General features: G+C 32.1%; 1 protein-coding gene across 1 annotated transcript in view; it reads left to right on the forward strand.

Moving 5' to 3' along the window:
* LOC132716586 (TBC1 domain family member 5-like) overlaps positions 1 to 20,526 on the forward strand; it is a gene marked incomplete at its 3' end in the record, with an annotated part of 55,569 nt that overhangs the window by 14,068 nt on the left and 20,975 nt on the right. The window contains 10 exon segments of the mRNA XM_060699891.1: positions 2,587 to 2,770; positions 3,345 to 3,480; positions 4,718 to 4,826; positions 5,317 to 5,406; positions 5,882 to 5,956; positions 7,114 to 7,181; positions 9,743 to 9,845; positions 12,380 to 12,468; positions 19,487 to 19,537; positions 19,818 to 19,887. Of these exon segments, the coding sequence (XP_060555874.1) occupies positions 2,623 to 2,770; positions 3,345 to 3,480; positions 4,718 to 4,826; positions 5,317 to 5,406; positions 5,882 to 5,956; positions 7,114 to 7,181; positions 9,743 to 9,845; positions 12,380 to 12,468; positions 19,487 to 19,537; positions 19,818 to 19,887 (939 nt within the window).

Here is a 20,526-nt window from a genome sequence, read left to right on the forward strand (position 1 = left end):
ATATATGTTCCTTATCATCAGTCACATTTTATGTGACAAGGTTCATAAGTCTAGCACCAATTTCAGATTTGTCTCCCTTTGAACTTAGATTTTTTTGTAAGAAATATTATAACTTCTTTATTTTTTAAGGAATTTTCTTCAAACTTCAAATATATATTTCTTATCATTACACACATGTTGTATGACAAGGTCCATAACTCTAGTGTGACTATTTCTAGAATTATTCCCCTTTGAACTTGGAATTGATGTTAACAACTATAACTTCTAATCATAAAAAGAAATATATTTATATCATAATCATAGTTTTGTCTCCCTTACTGCATCCTGTATTTTATTAGTTGAGCTTTCCTGTCTCCTGTGACAGCTCTTGTTATATTAGTAGTGTTGATTTTTAGCTCACCTGTCACAAAGTGACAGGGTGAGCTTTTGTGATCGCTTTTCGTCCGGCGTACGTCCGTCCGTCCGTAAACTTTTACTTATATGACATCTCCTCATAAACCACTAAGCCAATTTCATCCAAACTTCATAGGAATGTTCCTTTGGTGGTCACCTTTAAAAATTGTTCAAAGAATTTAATTCCATGCAGAACTCTGGTTGCCATGGCAACCGAAAGAAAAAACTTTAAATATCTTCTTTTAAAAAACCCCAAGAGCTAAGGCTTAGATATTTGGCATGAAACATCATCTAGTGAGTGTCTACCAAGTTTGTTCAAATAAAATCCCTGGGGTCAAAATTGGCCCCGCCCAAGGGGGTCATTGATTTTCCCTATATGCATAAAGTAAAAACTTAAAAATTCTTCTTTTAAAGAACCCAAAGAGCTAGAGCTAAGATATTCAGCATAAAACATCTTCTAATGAGTGTGTACCAAGTTTGTTCAAATAAAAGCCCTGGGGTCAAAATTGGCCCGCCCCAGGGGATCATTGATTTTTTCCTATATGCATATAGTAAAAACTTAAAAAATCTTCTTTGAAAGAACTCAAAGAGCTAGAGCTAAGATATTCAGCATGAAACATCTTCTAATGGGTGTCTACCAAGTTTATTCAAATAAAAGCCCTTGGGTCGAAATTGGCCCCGCCCCGGGGTCATTGATTTTCCTTATATGTGTATAGCAAAAACTTAAATAATCCTTTTTGAAAAAACCGAAATAGCTAGAGTTTAGATATTAAGCATGAAACATCTTTTAGTGAGTGTCTACAAAGTTTGTTCAAATAATAGCCCTTGGGTCAAAATTTGCCCCGCCCCGGGGGGTCTTGATTTTCCTTATATGCATATAGTAAAAACTTAAAAAATCTTCTTTGAAAAAACCTAAATAGCTAGAGTTTAGATATTAAGCATGAAACATCTTCTAGTAAACGTCTACAAAGTTTGTTTAAATAAAAGCCCTGGAGTCAAAACTGGCCCGCCCTAGGGGTGTCATTGTTTTTAACTATATGTGTGTTGAGTAAAAACTTAAAAAATCTTCTTTTAAAAAACCCAATAAGCTAGAGCTTAGATGTTTAGCATGAAATATCTTCTTATGGATGTCTACCAAGTTTGTTTAAATACGGGGGGCGGGTGAGATCATTGTTTTTCATTAGTGTAGTAAAAACTTAACATTGTGAAACATCTTCTAATGAGTGTCTTCCAAGTTTGTTCAAATAAAAGCCCTGGGGTTTAAACTTGCCCCGCTCCGGGGGCCTATATACAGGTGAGCGATCTCAGGGCCATCATGGCCCTCTTGTTAGCTTTCCTGAGCATGGAGTGTATAAGTGTGATTGCTTTTTGTTATCAGTTTGTCTAGACTTAATGAGTTGGTTGTCAAAGTCGAATTTACCCCAGAAACCATTCAAAAAATTTTGAATATTGTTTGGGTTTTACCCTTCCAAAGTTGTTAAAAAGTCAGTTCCAATAGAATAGGATTTTTGGTTCAGGTCAACTCTAGAACCTTATAATAGCATCCAAAAATAAAAAAGAATTCTTCTCTAAATGTACATAGGAAAAATGAAGGCCTGAATGGGGTAATGATGGGTTTTGTGTACAGAGAAACATTGCAAATCTTCGTATAAACTCAGGTGAACAATACATGGCTATCAAAGCCTTCTTGTTTTTCCATACCTTATTTGCTTGCTCATAACAGCAAACAATTGAGTTACATTTTGTAAGTAGCCTATTCCACTAGTGTTGAGTTGATGTCAGACAGATACTTGTTGCAATAAAATGTTATATTAAATATATTTAAGGTTGTCTAATACTGTAATGCTTTTCTGCCAAAAAAAAAAATTTAACATCGCCCAATATCGTAATAAATCGGTCATTTCTAGAATGCTTTTTTTCTCAGTCTTTGGTATTCAATATTTTTTAACCATTTATAACCGGAATATATTACATAGCAATAAAGGATGAGTGATTGTTAATAATCTTATGCTCAAGATTTCGAAAAAATAATGTTCTGGAATTATAACCAATTGGCTACGATATTGGCCAATGTTAGAATTTTCTGGTGGGAATGCTTACAGTAAAACTACCTTAAATATTATACTTTTTATTTGATATTAAGCCGAATCAGTGATCAATATAGACAGGTACTTAAGTCTTATGTATCTTCAGGTGGTATGGTATATTAAGGACATACATTAAAGAAAGATGGACAAGATGTTGAATCGTTTAAGGTCTATGAGTGGAACAAAGTTAAAAAGTCCGACAAATGAGAACCTGCCACCGGTCCCGGCACAGCCGCCCAGCAAGGAAGATATTCTTAATACTTTAGATGGATTTGGGGAAAAAATACAAGGTGATTTTTTTTTTAATTTTATAAGGGCTTAATTTGCAACAGACTGCTAAAGTTTATTGACTACAAAATTACTTGCCTCCCTTGGCTTTTGGTTTAAAATCCTTCAGTCTGTGACATTGAATTCTGTCATTTGAGAATGCTGTAAAACTGCCTAACTGAAGTTCTTTGATTATACTCAGGTACCCATAGGTATCCATTTTATAAATTTGTTGTTGCATTTTAGAAGTATTATGCTTGCCCTGACTGGATAGCTCTACAACTTTCAGTCCAAGTTTTAGATTCTATTAAGTCCTTTACGACTTCAAGTTCTAATGTTTGAAGTCACAGATGATAATTATGAAAACAAACATTCTTTAGGGAATTGAATAAGAAACTTTCAGTATTATAAACATTTAATATGATGTAATTGTACGATACAATCAGTCATGTATTCATCAACTTTTCATGAAAATTTCCAAAATTGATGCTCAATATTAGACTGTTAGTCTAGAGTAAAACATTAAAAAGTCAAAACAGGTTAACCAATTAACCATATAACCAATTAACCATAAACACACATTAAATCATTTTACAGAGGTTCCTCCACATGAAGACAACAACAACATACATGTACGACGTAGCAGTTATACGAGTGTGGACAGTGAGAACAGTATGGATACAACAGCCTGTGATACGGAGCCCACTATTACAAGTATAACACATTCTTATAGGTAAGATTTGTAATATTTCGCCAATGTTTTATATACTGTTATTTATAGTCATCAATGGTTACCCATATATTCTACAGGTGTACGGTGTGTAGCAAGGTCAGGAACTTGTACCCCAAAAAGATATTTGTATATAGTGTATTATTACAGATGGCAAGTAGGCTGGATTTTTTTATTGATCTGTTATATATCAATGATAACTATCATGTTTTAAATTATTTTTTTCATATCAATATTTGTTTGGCTTGTAGAGAGTAGTTCTTGACCTGGCTACATGGTGTACACCTCTTCAGACCTAGTTACACCTGTGATAATATACATATGGATTGTTTCCTATAGGGGAATGATAGTCATGATTTAGTGTTCTTAATACTTTAATACCTTTCACTGGCTGAATTTGTGTAATGGAATTTCCTTGTTTTAAATATTAAAATTCATCTACAAGTAGACTAGAGCCTGGTCAGACTGTGCAAATGAATACTGGAGGTTAAGGCAAAACACTTGGTTCCAGCATGTTGAAAGTTTAAGGATATTTATGTAGTAATCTTCTGTAGAAACCAGCCTCTTTAAAAAAAGATGAAATCTTTCTTTGAATCTATTTAGAGTGTAGTTATTCAGGTATAACATACTAAATATTTTATAATAGTTAATTGATTACTGTATACAGTGGCATATTCTCTCAAACAGATATAACATACAGTACCTGATGGTACAGAATGTATTATCTACGTATTGAAGCATGGCATCTTTATTCCTGTAATATATCATATTTTTATGTATATATTTATCATTATGATTGTATGCAAAACTACTGGTGAACTAAAACATGTACAGTTGAAGTCACAACAATATGGTGAAATAAATGGTGCATTTTCACATATTAAAATTTTAGCTTATTTTCAACATTTTTTGAAGCAGGGCACAAAGTCCGTCTTTTCATGTGATTTCATTAAGCAGACCAAAAAAGCTTCACCTTATTGTGTTGCTGGGTGAATAGGTGCAATGCCAAAATTACTGAAAATATGAGGGTCATGCTTCAGAATTGACAATATTCAAGCCTCCTACTTTAATAATGTTCGTTATAATTAACCACCACTGTATTCCCGACAGATATATTTTCTGTTCCAATTTGGTATATGACAATATCATGTAATTAAGATAATGAGAATAGTGGCATTCTAACTAATTGAATTTTATCAATATCAGTTACATTTGTATACATGTCAATATGTAATTACAGTTTAGAATGGGAGAAATTGTTCATGAAACAAGGATATCTGCGGCACCTGAGAAATTACGCGATGAAGGGAAATTTACGTAGCAGTAGATTCAGGAGTATTTCTTGGAAGGTAAGTGTGACATCTATCCTGACAATTCTAAATACATTGTATCTGAAATGGACTTGTCCATCTTTTAATCTGGACCAAAACATTCATTATTTTTAGGAAAAATATCTAAAGAAGGTCTGACTGTATAGCTTACAGTGCATACCAGTTTAGAAGGCATTGATATGCTGGCTGGTTTTGGTCTACACTGGTTGCATGGCAGATACAGATATTTAATGATATGCTTTCATGTCAATAAGGTCAAAGTGACTGAATAAAAAAATATATGTTCTTGCATATCATCAAATTTGAACTGGTGACTGTGTTTTAAAAACACATCAGTCTTGTTTTTAAACATTTTGTTTTTGGTATTTAAAACTTAAATTGTTTATAAATTATATACCATTGATCTTTCTTATTTAGTAAATCATAAAATTCTTGTTTAAACAATTTATTTCTTATTTCTATATTTTGTTAAAGCATGTTTATACAATATCACTTATATACATTACAGTTATTTCTTGGTGTTTTACCTGAAGAGCCCTCAATGTGGATAGCAAAGACTAAACAGTTACGAAGTAAATACAAAGACCTTAAAGATAAGGTATTTAACCTAATAGAGTTTTAATTGCTCACCAGTATCTGCTTTAAAGGCTGACAAGTTATGTGGTGATTGTTCTAACACTTTACTTGAGTTGTTGTTTTGGCTTCCAAGAGTCATCTATAAAAATAACAGAAGAAATATTAATAAATGTTATAATACTGAACATTAAAAATAAAAATAAAAAAAGGTCAATTTTTTCTGAAAAAGACAAAAGGTCAAAAGCTAAAGAAAAGCGTTTATTTTTACTGAATGATTATATAAAATACCAAACATTTGTGACGTTAGGTCTGCCTTCGCTTGGAATCATGGAAAGTGGCCTTCTGACCTTTACAGTTTTGATTTTACATAAAATCCAACAAAACAAAACAAAATCTATAAAAGGACATTGATTATATTTTATTGAAATGATATATCTAAAAATCTGTACTATCATTTGTAATTATTTCATAATTCACTTTTGTTTGTATGTCAACAGTTGATTGTGAACCCACGTAAAGCAGTGGATACAGTAGATCTAACATTTAATAACCCGTTATCACAGGAGGATGAGGTGAGATTTCTGTACTTCATAATTGAGCCGTGCCTTGATGAAACCAACGTAATTCGTTTGCGACCAGCATGGATCCAGACCAGTCTGTTCAGGATCCATGCTGTTCGCTTACAAACCCTATAACAAGCAGAGAAACTGATAGCGAACAGCATGGATCTTGATCAGACTGGATGGATGCACAGGCGGGTCTGGATCCATGCTGTTCGCAAATACATTATGTTGGTCTTGTCATGGCATGGCTCATATTTTCCTATTTTCCTGGTATTCTTATTATTGTAAAATAAAAAATTGATTTTATTCAAGTGGGATTAATAACTGGTTGATTGTTTATTATAGTATTATCAGTTTTGGTAAGTGGCCAAGTTATGCTATCTGAAATAAAAAAAAATGAACTCAAAACCAGAATAGATTAAGTATATTGGTCTACAATGGGCACATTTTAGCTTTCTAAAATATTGATAAAAACATTAGAAATATATCATTTGAATATTCGTTTCAGATATTTCTTGAAAAAATTGTTGATACAATTTTAAGTGATGAAAATTTATGTGATAAGGAATAACATTTTGTTGTAGAACAATATACATGTATTATGGGCTATATACATACATGCAATAACAGATCATGTATTTTACACTTAGCAACAACATCCATCTTTAACTCTTTCATGATTTGTTGTCATATATGATACTAAACACTATTCCTTCCATTATGGACCAATTCACACTTTAAGTGATGATAACAAAATTGGCTTGCCTGTGTTCTGACTAGTCTCTTTATTATTGACTGATCAATTTTATTATCTCAATATCAAATTCTTTCAAATTAACACCTGTGAGTTTTAAATTCAGAGCAAGATAAGTCTGTCTACTAAGTAACTAAATAATTTATACTTATTTGTTTAGGTAAGATGACCATTGAATGGACACATACTGACAAGTGAAAATAAGTGTCAACTTTGTCAGTAAATTGATCCTGTTGCTCAGTGATCTGAGTGTTTTCTTAATAATTATGCAAGATATTTTTTACCATATCAAATTTGAATCCATTTAAAAGTTGGAATAACATAACATTTAAACCAAAATATATACTAAATAAACATTCCCAGGTGATGAAACTTGTCAGTATGAAGTATGTTTTCATTTCATGTGTTACAGAGTCCATGGAACAGATTTTTCTTAGACAATGAGTTGAGACTGACCATCAAACAAGATGTCATAAGAACGTAAGTATACAGAGGAAATAAAAATATTCATTTAGATATATGATATATGCATGTTCAGTAAAGAAATATCAATAAAGATTGCAGCAGTTACTGGACAGGGGATTGAATCAAGCTACTTTGGATAATTTTGTCTCGGTGACTATGTATATGTTATCACTTGAACTTTCATTTGATTTTAAACTTTGACATTATAATAGCAACATGGATGCTAAAAGGTCACCAAGGATGACAAATGTTTCAATCTTGCTTTGATGGAATCTGTACATAAACGATAGTGAATTTTGCATGCTACTTCCCATTTTACCGAACGTCTGTGGTTCTACTCAGTTGCCCAATCATGCCTGAAATAATGCACGGAAGGCACCTGAAATTGTCCTCTACCAGCAAACCTGGAACATCGCTATATGACCTATACTGTGTAGGTGTGATGTAAAACCCAATCAAACAAACAAACAGACTTACCAATTACAGTAAATGCATCAAAACACAATGAAATAAAAGTTATGTCAAAATTTGAGTCATAAGATGCAATCTCTCTTCCTTGATGCTGTCACTTATACTCATTATTCAAAGATAGATAACTGAAATAAGTTTGATTTATTGTTGTTTGTCAATTTATGAAAAAAACTCCAAAGTATTTAGATTGTTAAAATGCATTTCTTCTTCTTTTTTTCTCACATGTTTCACAGGTATCCGAGGATCGAGTTCTTTCAGTCTAACCAGTTGAGAAACCTCATGGTTGATATATTGTTTATATATGCCAAACAAAACCCTGAAGTTTCATACAGACAGGTTTCTCAAAGCATTGTCACCATAGCAACTGATCACAGTGATCCAGACGCTTGCATTTGAAATCTCTTTTAGGACTCAGAGTTTTTGAGAATGGATTCAAAATCTGAAAATTTGAACAATTTGAGTTTATTTGGCTTTGAAATTTGTCTTTGATATTTCTTTTACTGAAAAAAAAAGGATTGAGTTTCTTAGATGCCCATTAATCAAAGTTCGATCTAACTCATAGAAGATAAAAAGTGTTTGCTTAGGTCTTAAATGATGACTTTTTAAGTATTGCACCACTGATAAAGCTTGAATGTTACTATAAGATAGGGGACATATTGGAGTGGGTTAAAAGTTAAAACAAAGAAATAATGGCAGGCCGATGGCAGACAAATAAATATAGGACATATTTAGTTAACTGGACAAAAACTGAATGAGATTTATGAATACAGCTTCTTTGATCACTGTGATAAGGTTCATATATTGTTTTGTAGAGTATTATAGTGTTTTTGTTTATTTATTTAGGCATGCTTTATTGAATGTAGTGAATGGCATTTTGATTAATATTGTAAACTAGGGTCAAGGTCTCAGATATACAAAACATTTTTACTGATGTAATTTAGTTTATTGAGTTAAGGCTCAAAGTTTATGTACTATAAAAACAAATCTATTTACCAGTATTTTATTGTCTAAAATAAGTAAGCATTGAATTTTTTCCTGTCGGTGTATTTTTCTGTCAGTATGATGTAAATGTTAATTAAAAAAAGAAATAATATGATACTAAGATTTGATTTCTTGCAGTTTATGGAACACACTTTAAAATATAAAAGTTTAGGTTGTAATCATTTGTGAACAAAATACATCAGTTTATGTTATCTGAGGCTTTTACATCTCAAACGATTTTGAATGTTTCATTATTTTTTGTGCTTAAGTAATATTGACTTTCATTTTATTGAGAACTGGGCCTGTGTTCATTGAGCAAAAAAAAATTATATAAAAGACAAAAGTTTGAAAAAGGTTAAAAAGAAAATTGTTATATAGAATTTTGTAATTGAACACAGATCTAGAAAGCATAATAGCATATGTGTAGTAACTTTGTTTTATATGTATACTATGAAATCAAGTTTTCATTTAAGTAAGAGAGGGTTTGGGGAGAATTTATTTTATTTTCTTTGATCAAAATTAAATCCTTGAAGGTTTTAAAAATAAAAGTAAAATATGAAATTTTGTAATTGTGAATTGTGAAAAAATGCATTTGTTTTCATAGTTGTGAAAAAATGCATTTGTTTTCATAGTATACATAAATATTGTAGATGCATGCAATAATTTTGCCTGTACACAAAACCCTTTTTACACTTCCACATTATTACAACAGTCAAACCTGTGTTTACAGGCACCTCTGTGTAACAGTTAGTTTTGAACTAAACATGACATTTATTTATTTTCCTATTATAATATTATATTCTTATGACATTTATTCCCCATTAAACAACCACCTTTCATAAACACCCATATTAATACCACACTAACTGACTGGATGCTTAAACAAGGTTTGACTGTATGCTGATTATATACATTTGTATAACTTTTCAGGTAGCTATTTTTAGAACATTTTGCCATCTATGAAATAGCGGCAAATTTTTTTTATTTTTTTGATTCAAGGAAAATATTTTTTTCGGAATCTTGTACATGCTGCCGGAAAATAAAACTGGGATTGGAAGTTTTATTTTAGCAGAAGCTAGGGTTAAGTGTAGTATGATATAGCTTTGTATTTTGTTTTTCTGTAGTTTTCCCGAGATACAGTTTTACCACTCGGAGGATGTTCGGGACATGATGATCAATGTCTTATTTTGTTACGCGAGAGAACATGACTCATTATCATATAGACAGGTCGGTAAAAATTGGTACTCTAAATGGATTCTTGTGGGATTTTTCATAAAATTAATTTTATTAGCTCGACTTTTCTATGAAAAGGGGAGCTATCCTACTCGCCCCGGCGTCGGCGTCGGCGTCGGCGTCGGCGTTGGCGTCACTCCTTGGTTAAGTTTTTCGTACCACCCCACTTTATTTCAGAAGTATTACAAGTATGGCTTTGAAACTTACCATACTTGTTCACCATCATAACCTCCATCTACAGACAAGAGTACATAACTCTGTCAAGGTTTTTGACAGAATTATGGCCCTTTTTTGACTTAGAAAGTGTATTGAGCTTGGTTAAGTTTTTTGTACCACCTCACTTTATTTCAAAACCATTGGAGGTATTGCTTTGAAACTGACCATACTTGTTTACCATCACGACCTTCATCAACAGACAAGAGGACATAACTCTGTCAAGGTTTTTGACAGAATTATGCCCCTTTTTGACTTAGAAAATACATTGAATATGGGTAAAATCCACTTATTGCCTTAACCCTTTGAGAATATTGCTTTGAAACTTTTAATGCTATTTCACATCATTACCCCCATCTGTACGCAAGAGAAGGTAACTCTGTCAAGGATTTGTTTTAAAAATTAAGGCCTTTTATCGACTTAGAATCTTGGTTAAGTTTTTAGTACCAGTCCACTTTTTGACTGAACTGTTTGAGATATTAATTTGAAAGTTGGAATACTTGTTTACAATCATGATTCCCAAACATGTCCAGGAGAAGGTAATTCTGTCAAAGATTTTATTTGAATTATGGCCCTTAACTGTCAATGTTTTGTATTATAGGCAAGCACTAAAAAACTTAAAAAATCTAAAAAAATTCATTCCTATCCACTGAACCTGCAGTGTTCAAGGGTATCACACAATTCAGTAAAATAATTCTTCACTAAATATCTTAATGCTCATGGCCATTGTTCACTTTAAAAATACAGAGATTCTTGTATTGCCTTTTACTGCAAAAACTTTTTTTATTGGCAAGCAATAAAAAAGTCGAGCGCGCTGTCTTACGGACAGCTCTTGTTAAAGTTACATTTTGAAAAGTAGGAGTTCTTTCAACTAAAAAGGTGTTTTTGAAAATTTTCTCCATTTTTTTTCATGCAAATTTTGGGATCCTGCAAAGAAATGTTTTTCTAACAAGTGGGTTTTTGTTTATTTATCCCTTTAAATTATCAAAACCTTTTTCTTTCTGTTATTTTCTTTTTTAATGTGATGAAAAGATGGAAAAGATTTGATCTGTATGTTTTTTAGACCAGATATATTAAATTAACAATAATACCGGAAAGCATGTATGTGATTTTATTATCAAGCAATCATTGTCCATGCATTGCAATTAAATCAGATTATAATAAGGATAATTTATGTAATAGCTGGTCATAGCAATAGAGGTATTTTGAAATAGTCTGCTTAGAAAACACTTGCTTAAAACAATAGAGTTCTCAATTTCACCTGTAATTATTTCTTCCTTTTTTTTTTCATTATTTTTTTTTCCAATCAACACTAATTAGTTTTGCACAATTTAATGCTGTTCTATTATTCTTATTTAATTGTTAAATGTTGTGTAATTTTTAAAACAAATATGTCAGTCTATCTTTACAATATTTAGAAGATTTGTGGATTCTTACCCTCCTGGCGGTGATCAAATTTATACATGCAATAAGTGCAGACCAAGATCACCCACTACATCTTTGCCGTCTGATCATGATCTGCACTGTTTGCTATTCTTAGTGAGTCAGTAAATATTTTGAAATTTCACTAAAAAAGATTAAAAGTTTTGTCCAGATTGAAAGATGGACAAGTCCATGTACAATATTTAGCATGGTAACAATTAATATTAGGACGTTTCATAAAAGTTTATCATTGTTTACTTCTGTTTGTGTGATGAGTATTATAGAAAAGGTGTTGTAAGCATCATGTTGTTTTTTTATCCTGTTTGTTTCACAAATTCAGTGCAAGCTTTAATCAGATATATACTTTTTTCAGTTTTTTTGGTTGCCCAATTTTATTTCGTTTGATTAATGTTTTCATTAGATTTTAATATATTAAAATGCCTATTATTAGCTGCAATTTGTCATTTATGAATAATAAGACATCTTTGCTTTATGATATTATAATATTGTGATAGATAATTATAAAAATTTATTTCAAGATTTGTTAATTGGATCTATAAGAAAATAATGAACTAAGAATCAAAGCAAATAGTATAAATTGACTAAAAATACATCTGAAAATATTTTTATAAAAATCCATGTAGAAATAAAGAAATTTTTTTTATATGGTTTAGTACTGTTAACATTTTGAAATGAATTAAGAAAATTCTTACATTATCCAGGCTCTTGTTTTATGAATAATCAAGCTGACAGCTCTTGTTAAATAATGTTTTTAAATAAAATGAAGTACTTCATAAAATGGAAAGAAAAATCTCATTTTACTTAAATAATTATTTGAAATGATGATATAAAAAGAAAAACTATGTTAATATTAATGTTGGTTATATTTTCAGGGGATGCACGAGTTATTGGCACCAATGATATTTGTCCTACACTGTGATCACCAAGCATTCCTGCATGCATCTGAGATGGAATCATTAGAGTAAGTTCTAGCTTTACCATAATAGAAATAGTACTCACATCATGTTGTTTGTAATAAGTTTGACTAATTGGAGACTAATTTTGTTGGATTATTTTCACGTCACTTTGTAACAAGTGTTAATGAATAGTGACTGATTGTTTACAAAATATTTTCACCTCACTTTCTGCTAATCAGGTATATTTATGATATTGAATGTGGTAAGGGTCACAGGTTGTCAAGATGGGACCAAGTCCTACCCACAGAGCCCCCCTGCACCACCCCCCTCCCCAACATCGTACAATTCTAACAAAAATATAAATACAATGTAGATATTTCTTGTTAGAATTGTATGATTTTATATTCACATGTATGTTGAATGATAAATTTGTGTTTTTAGGGTTTTCAGGATATTTGGGTAGTATAGAGGGTCCTGGGTGGTGGGTCCCTGGGAGGTAGGGCTTGTTTCCACACTAATAACCTGTGTTAAGGGTTAACACATAGACAATAATTATGTATCTAAATGTTTGTATTAAGAAAAATGTTTCAGGAATATTTATATAAGTCTATATTGGTTTTCCATGGAATTGAAGTCCGCAATGCCCTTAATTTCAGACACTCGTAATGTGTACTGGTTTCCAAGTAGTTCCCGGACCCTAGCAGTTATCGGCCTTTAATCATTTCCCTCAAGTATGGTCTATTTTTCTTGAAACAATAAAAAATAAGCAACACCTTGGGAATTCAGGTTCAAATTTCATGGGCAATTATTAAATGGATGTCCCATTCCAGGTAAATAGTACTTTTGAATAATTACTTGCAGACATGAAAGTTCTATCTCTATGATAAAATCACCTTCACATTGCTTACATTTCCGAATTAAATTCAAAATGAAGAAAAAGTCTGAAAAACTGCTACCCTTGTTAGATATAATGAATAAAAGCCTGTATTCCAATTAAAAAGTAAAGAATAAGAACAAAATCAAAAACATGGTAATGCTGGACAGGTACCTAATTGTGCTATGTCAAATTTTTGTCTCTTCCCTTGACAATTTTTTTTTCCATATTTTGTAAAAATGTGCGATTTCGGGCCGTAAACTGCTCGGAAACAGTATAGATATCTTGTATAATATTATGTTGTTTATGTTTATATATGTATTGTAGTGTTGGTTATTGTTTTCAGCATCTTGGACTCTGTATCCAGGTGACTAACATTAAAGTTGTATACACAATTATAGTTATATAAAGTTTTCTGTGGGACAGGGTTATTTTTAGTATTATTTCTGGAAAGGTGTCTTTTTCACTGTGTATCACATATGACGTTTTTGTCATTTTTATAGTCAAGAATTCATTTTCACAGACAGTTACTATTATATGGTTGACAATTGCACAATTTAGGTTTTGTGTCAAATTTTAGGTAGAGCAGTTAGTGTAATAGGGAGTTTTTACACACAATAAATTCACAAGTTTTAGTCTTATTAGCAGCACAATTTGTTTATTATGCCCCCACTTCGAAGAAGAGGGGGTATATTGCTTTGCACTTGTCGGTCCGTCGGTCCGTCGGTCTGTCGGTCCGTCGGTCCGTAGACCAAATGGTTTCCGAGTGATAACTAAAGAACCCTTAGGCCTAGGAACTTCAAACTTGGTATGGTGATTGGTCATGACCAGTAGATGACCCCTATTGATTTTGGGGTCAAGGGGTCAAAGGTCAAGGTCACATTGACCTTGTAAGCAAAAATGGTTTCCGAGTGATAACTAAAGAACCTTAAGGCCTAGGAACTTCAAACTTGGTATGGTGATTGGTCATGATCAGTAGATGACCCCTATTGATTTTGGGGTCAAGGGGTCAAAGGTCAAGGTCACATTGACCTTGTAAGCAAAAACGGTTTCCGAGTGATAACTAAAGAACCTTAAGGCCTAGGAACTTCAAACTTGGTATGGTGATTGGTCATGATCAGTAGATGACCCCTATTGATTTTGGGGTTAAGGGGTCAAAGGTCAAGGTCACATTGACCTTGTAGGTAAAAACAGTTTCCGATGAATAACTAAAGAACCCCTAGGCCTAGGGACTTCAAACTTGATATGGTGATTGGTCATAATCAGTAGATGTCTCCTATTGATTTTGGGGTCAAAGGTCAAGGTCACATTGACCTCTTAGGTAAAAACGGTTTCCGATCAATAACTTAAGAACCGTTAGGCCTAGGAACTTCAAACTTGGTATGGTGATTGGTCATGACCAGTAGATGACCCTTATTGATTTTGGGGTTAAGGGGTCAAAGGTCAAGGTCACATTGACCTTGTAGGTAAAAACGATTTCCGATCAATAACTTAAGAACCCCTAGGCCTAGGAACTTTAAACTTGGTATGGTGATTGGTCATGACCAGCAGATGACCCCTATTGAGTTTTGGGTCAAGGGGTCAAAGGTCAAGGTCACATTGACCTTGTAGGTAAAAACGGTTTCCGATCAATAACTTAAGAACCCCTAGGCCTAGGAACTTCAAACTTTGTATGATGATTGGTCATGACCAGCAGATGACCCCTATTGATTTTGGGGTCAAGGGGTCAAAGGTCAAGGTCACATTGACCTTGTAAGTAAAAACGGTTTCTGATCAATAACTAAAGAACACTTAGGTCTAGGCACTTCAAACTTGGTATGGTGATTGGTCATGACCAGCAGATGACCCCTATTGATTTTGGGTCAAGGGGTCAAAGGTCACATTGACCTTGTAGGTAAATACGGTTTCCGATTAATAACTTAAGAACGCTTAGGCCTAGAAACTTCAAACTTGGTATGATGATTGGTCATTGCCAGCAGATGACCCTTATTGATTTTGGGGTCAAGGGGTCCAAGGTCAAGGTCACATTGACCTTGTACTTAATGACGGTTTCTGACCAATAACTCAACAACTCAAGTTGCCTTGGTTGATATTTTTATATTAAACTAAAAATGCTTTTGGTATACACATTTGAAGGTCTTATGTAATATAACAACTTGGCTGTCATTAATGAGGCCTACATGATTCATAAAATTTATGCATATATTATTTGGTAAGATTTGTAATAACTTAAATTGCTGCACACAACCTATGGGGTCACAATAATTATTACCTTGTGACTAGTCATGACCAGTAGATACTAGATAACCCTTATTAATTGTTTGTTCACTGGGTCAGAAGTCATGCATAATAACCTGATCACATGACTAATTGGCTGCAGATAGGGGGCATACATGTTTTACAAACATATCTTGTTTTTTAAAGAAGATTGAATTTGTTTATTGTCATTCTGTTAGCCAGTAATTACAAGAGATTTACATGTATGTGAAAAAGTTGGTTGTAAATTTTTGAGAGAAAAAAGTGGGGGTTTGTTGCCAAGTTGTTGAAATCACTGATGTTGATTCACCACTTGTTTGAATCCCAGCAGGGGGCGTCCATGGCCAAGTGGTTAATGTTGTTGACTTCAAATCACTTGTTCGAATCCCGACATGGACTTTAGATTCTTTCAAGTGAGGAAGCTATCCTGCTAGCTTAATGAAATGTTGGTGGTTCTACTCAGGTGCCTGTTTGTGCCTAAAATAAAGACTGAGGTCTTCCTCCACCAATAAAGCTGGAAAGACAACCTATACTGTGTTGGTGGGATGTAAAAACCCAACCAAACAAACAAAAGAATTCCAGCAGGGATGTTTAAGTGTTTTTAACATCAGGAAGTTATCCAGTTATCTTACATGATTTAAGGTTAGTGGTTCTACTTGGGTTTCTAGTGTCAAAATGGCTGAACACTTACTCACAAAAATTATTTTGAAAGAAAAACCACATTTGTATTGGTACAGAATAAATGAACAATCATCCCTCACAATAGTTTTATTATAAGGTAAAATACCGTTGTAAACTGACGTTTATTGCTAACAAACAAATCTTCATATATAAGTTATAAAAAAAATTTGTGTGGACAGCTCAATTTTGATGCACAGAGAAATTTATTGAATGTTTTGAAATTTCCTATAACAGCTTGGGCACTTAAAAACAGAAAGATATGCTAAAGATAATTAAGAAATTTACTCAGAAATTAATTGAAAATTGTATTTTTGTGCTACTCTTATCCAGTTCTAGATCTACTACATTGGGTCCTTTTTCACAAATAGAATAATTATTCTGGAAAAACAGAGTGAGCGAATGGTATGAAAGTTTGCACTTAAGTTATTAGTCTAGGCCTACATGAAATGGAACAATAATTTCAAAAAAATTCCAGACCTGTCCAGGGCTCATCCTGGGGGGAAATTTTAGGGAGAAGTGACTTCCTCGCGAAAATTAGGGAGAAGGGAAACAACCCAATGTGTATGCATTAACATGCATGGCTATACATCCTTTAATAATATATTATAATATATACACAATTAACATCACTTATAATATTTCTCCAGTTTATTAATTAATAGTAGATTAATTAATAGTAGTATTAATTAAAAGTAGATTAATTAGTAGTAGATCTGGCAATGGCATCTAAATGTTTTTGAGCTGCAAATATGAATATAAAAAATTATTTTTCTATTGATCAGCTATTTATAAGCTTTCTCTAAATATGTGTTTATATATTTTCATATACATTTGTTGATAATAATGTGTAAGAAAAGATATGATGATAAAATCAATTTCATATTTTTTACTTTCCTCACTTTTAATAGAAGATGATGTCACATTCGATATTGATTAATAATATCTGTTCTATTCTGTTCTGGTAACAGAAATTTCTTTCGAAGTCCTGAATGTTGTAATGTCATATTTATATGCATATAATTATGCTTATAAAACAATTTTCAAACATCAAAGAATATGTAAAATATGTACTGCAAACATTTGTGCACATTATATTTGATCACTAAAATTACATACATTCATTTCTTATTGAAAAATTTGACTGAGAAATGGTAGAAAATTAATTTCTAATTACCTCCCTTTATTTTCATGAAATGTTAAATTAGGTAATATCTTTAAAAATAATGCTTTTTAAAATTTACAATATTGATAAATCTTAATCTGAGCGTCATATTTACGACATTAAAACAAATATTTATATTGAAACAATAAGAACACTTCTTTCCTGACAAATTTTGTTGTTATATACGTTACATGATATCACGGATTTATATTACAATAATAATAATAATATAAATCCGTGATGATATACGACCGATATGTAGTTTAGCCCACGTGCGTAAACTGTGTCAAATTTGGCATTTCTACAAAGAGAACAATGCCTAACACCCCCACTGTCTACAACATACCAATCGCATGGCTTTCTTAAATTTTCGCGTAGGTGTAACTATCAGAATCAGTAACTTTCTTACTGCTCGGTTTCGGCATTTCGCCTCGTAGCCATGACGTGAGCGACATAACAATTTTACAGTAAAAATTGATGTTAACAGACTGAAATCATTCAAAACTATGATTAAGTTTTTAATCAGGTCGCTGATCATTAATGAAATTGATTATTTTTAATTGACTAACAGTTTTGTGATAGCCGTGAAAAATCCGTTGCACATAGACTTTACTCGGGTTAAAAACCCACCACCGAAGTGCATCGTGTATATCAATTAGGGAAGATTGCACGTGTTTAGATAATCGGGGAAAAAACAATGTATAATTATCGCCAAATCCCGTATTAAACTCGCAAAACTATCACACAATTATACCGTTTCGGGTCGATGCTCTCATTATTTATTGTTTAGAGTAGGCGGTCTATCGCTTCGCTTACAGGTGAAGGGTAGTATAAAGCGACGCTCTGATTGGATAATGATAATTAGCGGTCGTCATATGGGCGGATACAATCTCTGCTCTTTACATCGCTAAGTAATTACTATTTGGGAATTAAGATTTTATCGGCGATGTTGACTTCTCTTTGATCAATCGGAAGAGCGAAATTGGAATATACACGGCGAAGTTTTCGCCTGAATCGCCCTTCCGGATGAGCCCTGCCTGTCTTTTCAAAAAAGCCTCAGTTGAGTCCCTTTAAACTGTAAAGAACTTATTATATTATATGTATAGTTTATGCATTGAAAACACTCAGACATTTGATGTAATCTAAGTACTTAAAGGCTGGACTGTGCGTCTTCTTATTCTGTTAAATATAATGTTATGTTTTATCAGATAGTTTGCATGCATTGATTACTGTGTTGTTAACATGCACAGGTTAACTGCTTCTATATCACACTTGTCTGTATTCTTTGTAACTGACCGTCCTTATATAATGATTAATGGATAAGAATAACCACTGAAATAAATATTCTGTTTTATTGAATACTACTTATTATTTAGTATTCAAATATTGGACTCATTGTTTTATACTTATTCAAATATTGGACTCATTGGTTTAAATTTTTGACTTAGAAATGTTGGACTGATGGTTTCATATTCAGATTTTGGACATAATCAAATATTTTATATCCAGATTTTGGACTGAATGTATTTTAATATTCATATATTGGACTGATTGTTTCAAGAACATGTAGATTCTATTTGTTTATGTTCAAATATTGGACTGATTATTTCATATTCAAATATTGGACTCAGTCTGATTGTTTCATTTAAAGGACAGAAAAATATTGGACTGATGGTTTTATAATCAAATATTTAACTCATTGTTTCATATTCTGATATTGGACGAGTTGTTTCATATTCACATATTTTACTTATTTATCTGAATAAACAGCAGTTTAGTTTTGTGCATATTACCATGGTATTGATTTCTTTTTAGCATTGCTGCTTGTATTTCTTTAGCTTATGCATACTGCTTAATTTCAAAAAAAAAAATTTCCGATGGGTTGGATAGAATATATATGCCATAAATGAACTATTTACTGTTATAATTTAAAATTGTTTTGTTGCAACTTGATTTTGATTTTAGTTTATAATAGTATTTCATCATTTTAATGTTTAAGTTTTTGTTTTATAGTCCAATTCTTAAATAGGTAAAAAAGATCATGAGTTATTTTTAATTTAGGAATCAAATATTATGATGAAATAATAAGAATGTATTTTCTATATTACAGTGAGAAGATTAAATGTGTGTTGGATCCCAAATATCTTGAGCATGATGCATAGTAAGTTGTCATTTTCTCAGTTTCATAGTTTATATCTTACAAATACCTGCACTCCAATTAATGCACTGTGCATGTGTGGGTATTCTATTTAATGCTGACATATTTTCAGTAGAAAGGTCTCCAAACTATGATACAATTTTTTAAAGAAGCATAGAATTAGCAATGTTATCTGGTGATCAGGCTGAGACAATTTTAACTGGAACCAAATTTTATTACAAAAGCTTGTTAATATGAGGTTTTAAGGAATACATTGTAAAACCTGTTTAATTTTATATTACAGTGCAATGTTTTCTCAAGTGATGCAAACTATGGAACCTTGGTATGTGTCAAAGGAAGTTTACCCTACAAAGGTATATTTGTTAAGTTGGCAATGTTTTATACCTAATGCAAACCCAAGTAAACCCAAGTCAATGACTCAGGGCTGAGCCCAGGACCTCTGAATTACTAGGAGGATACTCAACCATATTCAATTATGATTAACCTACCAGCAATGTCACTAAAACCACAATACAAAAAAAACCCTACACTGCCATCAATATGTTTATGTTTAATAACATTTTATAAGAGGAATATTATTTTCTTCTTTGTGAATATTGTATAAAAATTAGCATATTCTACTTTAAATTTAAAGCGTTGCATAGCTTGATTAATATTACAGTTTTCCGCTTTTGCTAATACATGTATAGGGCCGCAGGTCAGACTACATGGCTAACCTAGCTTTGTTCTTGAGTACTTTGATTACTGTTTTTAGCAAACATAATTATACACGTACCAATAAATAGCATGATATTAACTTATGACAGATTTGACAAAATATTGATAATGAAGATTTCCAAGAATGGAAATTACGCCAATGCATCAAAGTATTTAAGCAAAATTATTTTTAGTATAAAATAAGGTTCATAATTATGTAGTTACTATTTTGAACAAGTAAAATAATAATGATAACATGGCAACATGGTTAAGTGGTTAACAGATCAGACTACATG

Source organism: Ruditapes philippinarum, unplaced genomic scaffold (genome assembly GCF_026571515.1).
Source record: "Ruditapes philippinarum isolate M1 unplaced genomic scaffold, ASM2657151v2 ctg7857_1_1_1_1, whole genome shotgun sequence".
Taxonomy (NCBI): Eukaryota; Metazoa; Mollusca; class Bivalvia; order Venerida; family Veneridae; genus Ruditapes; species Ruditapes philippinarum.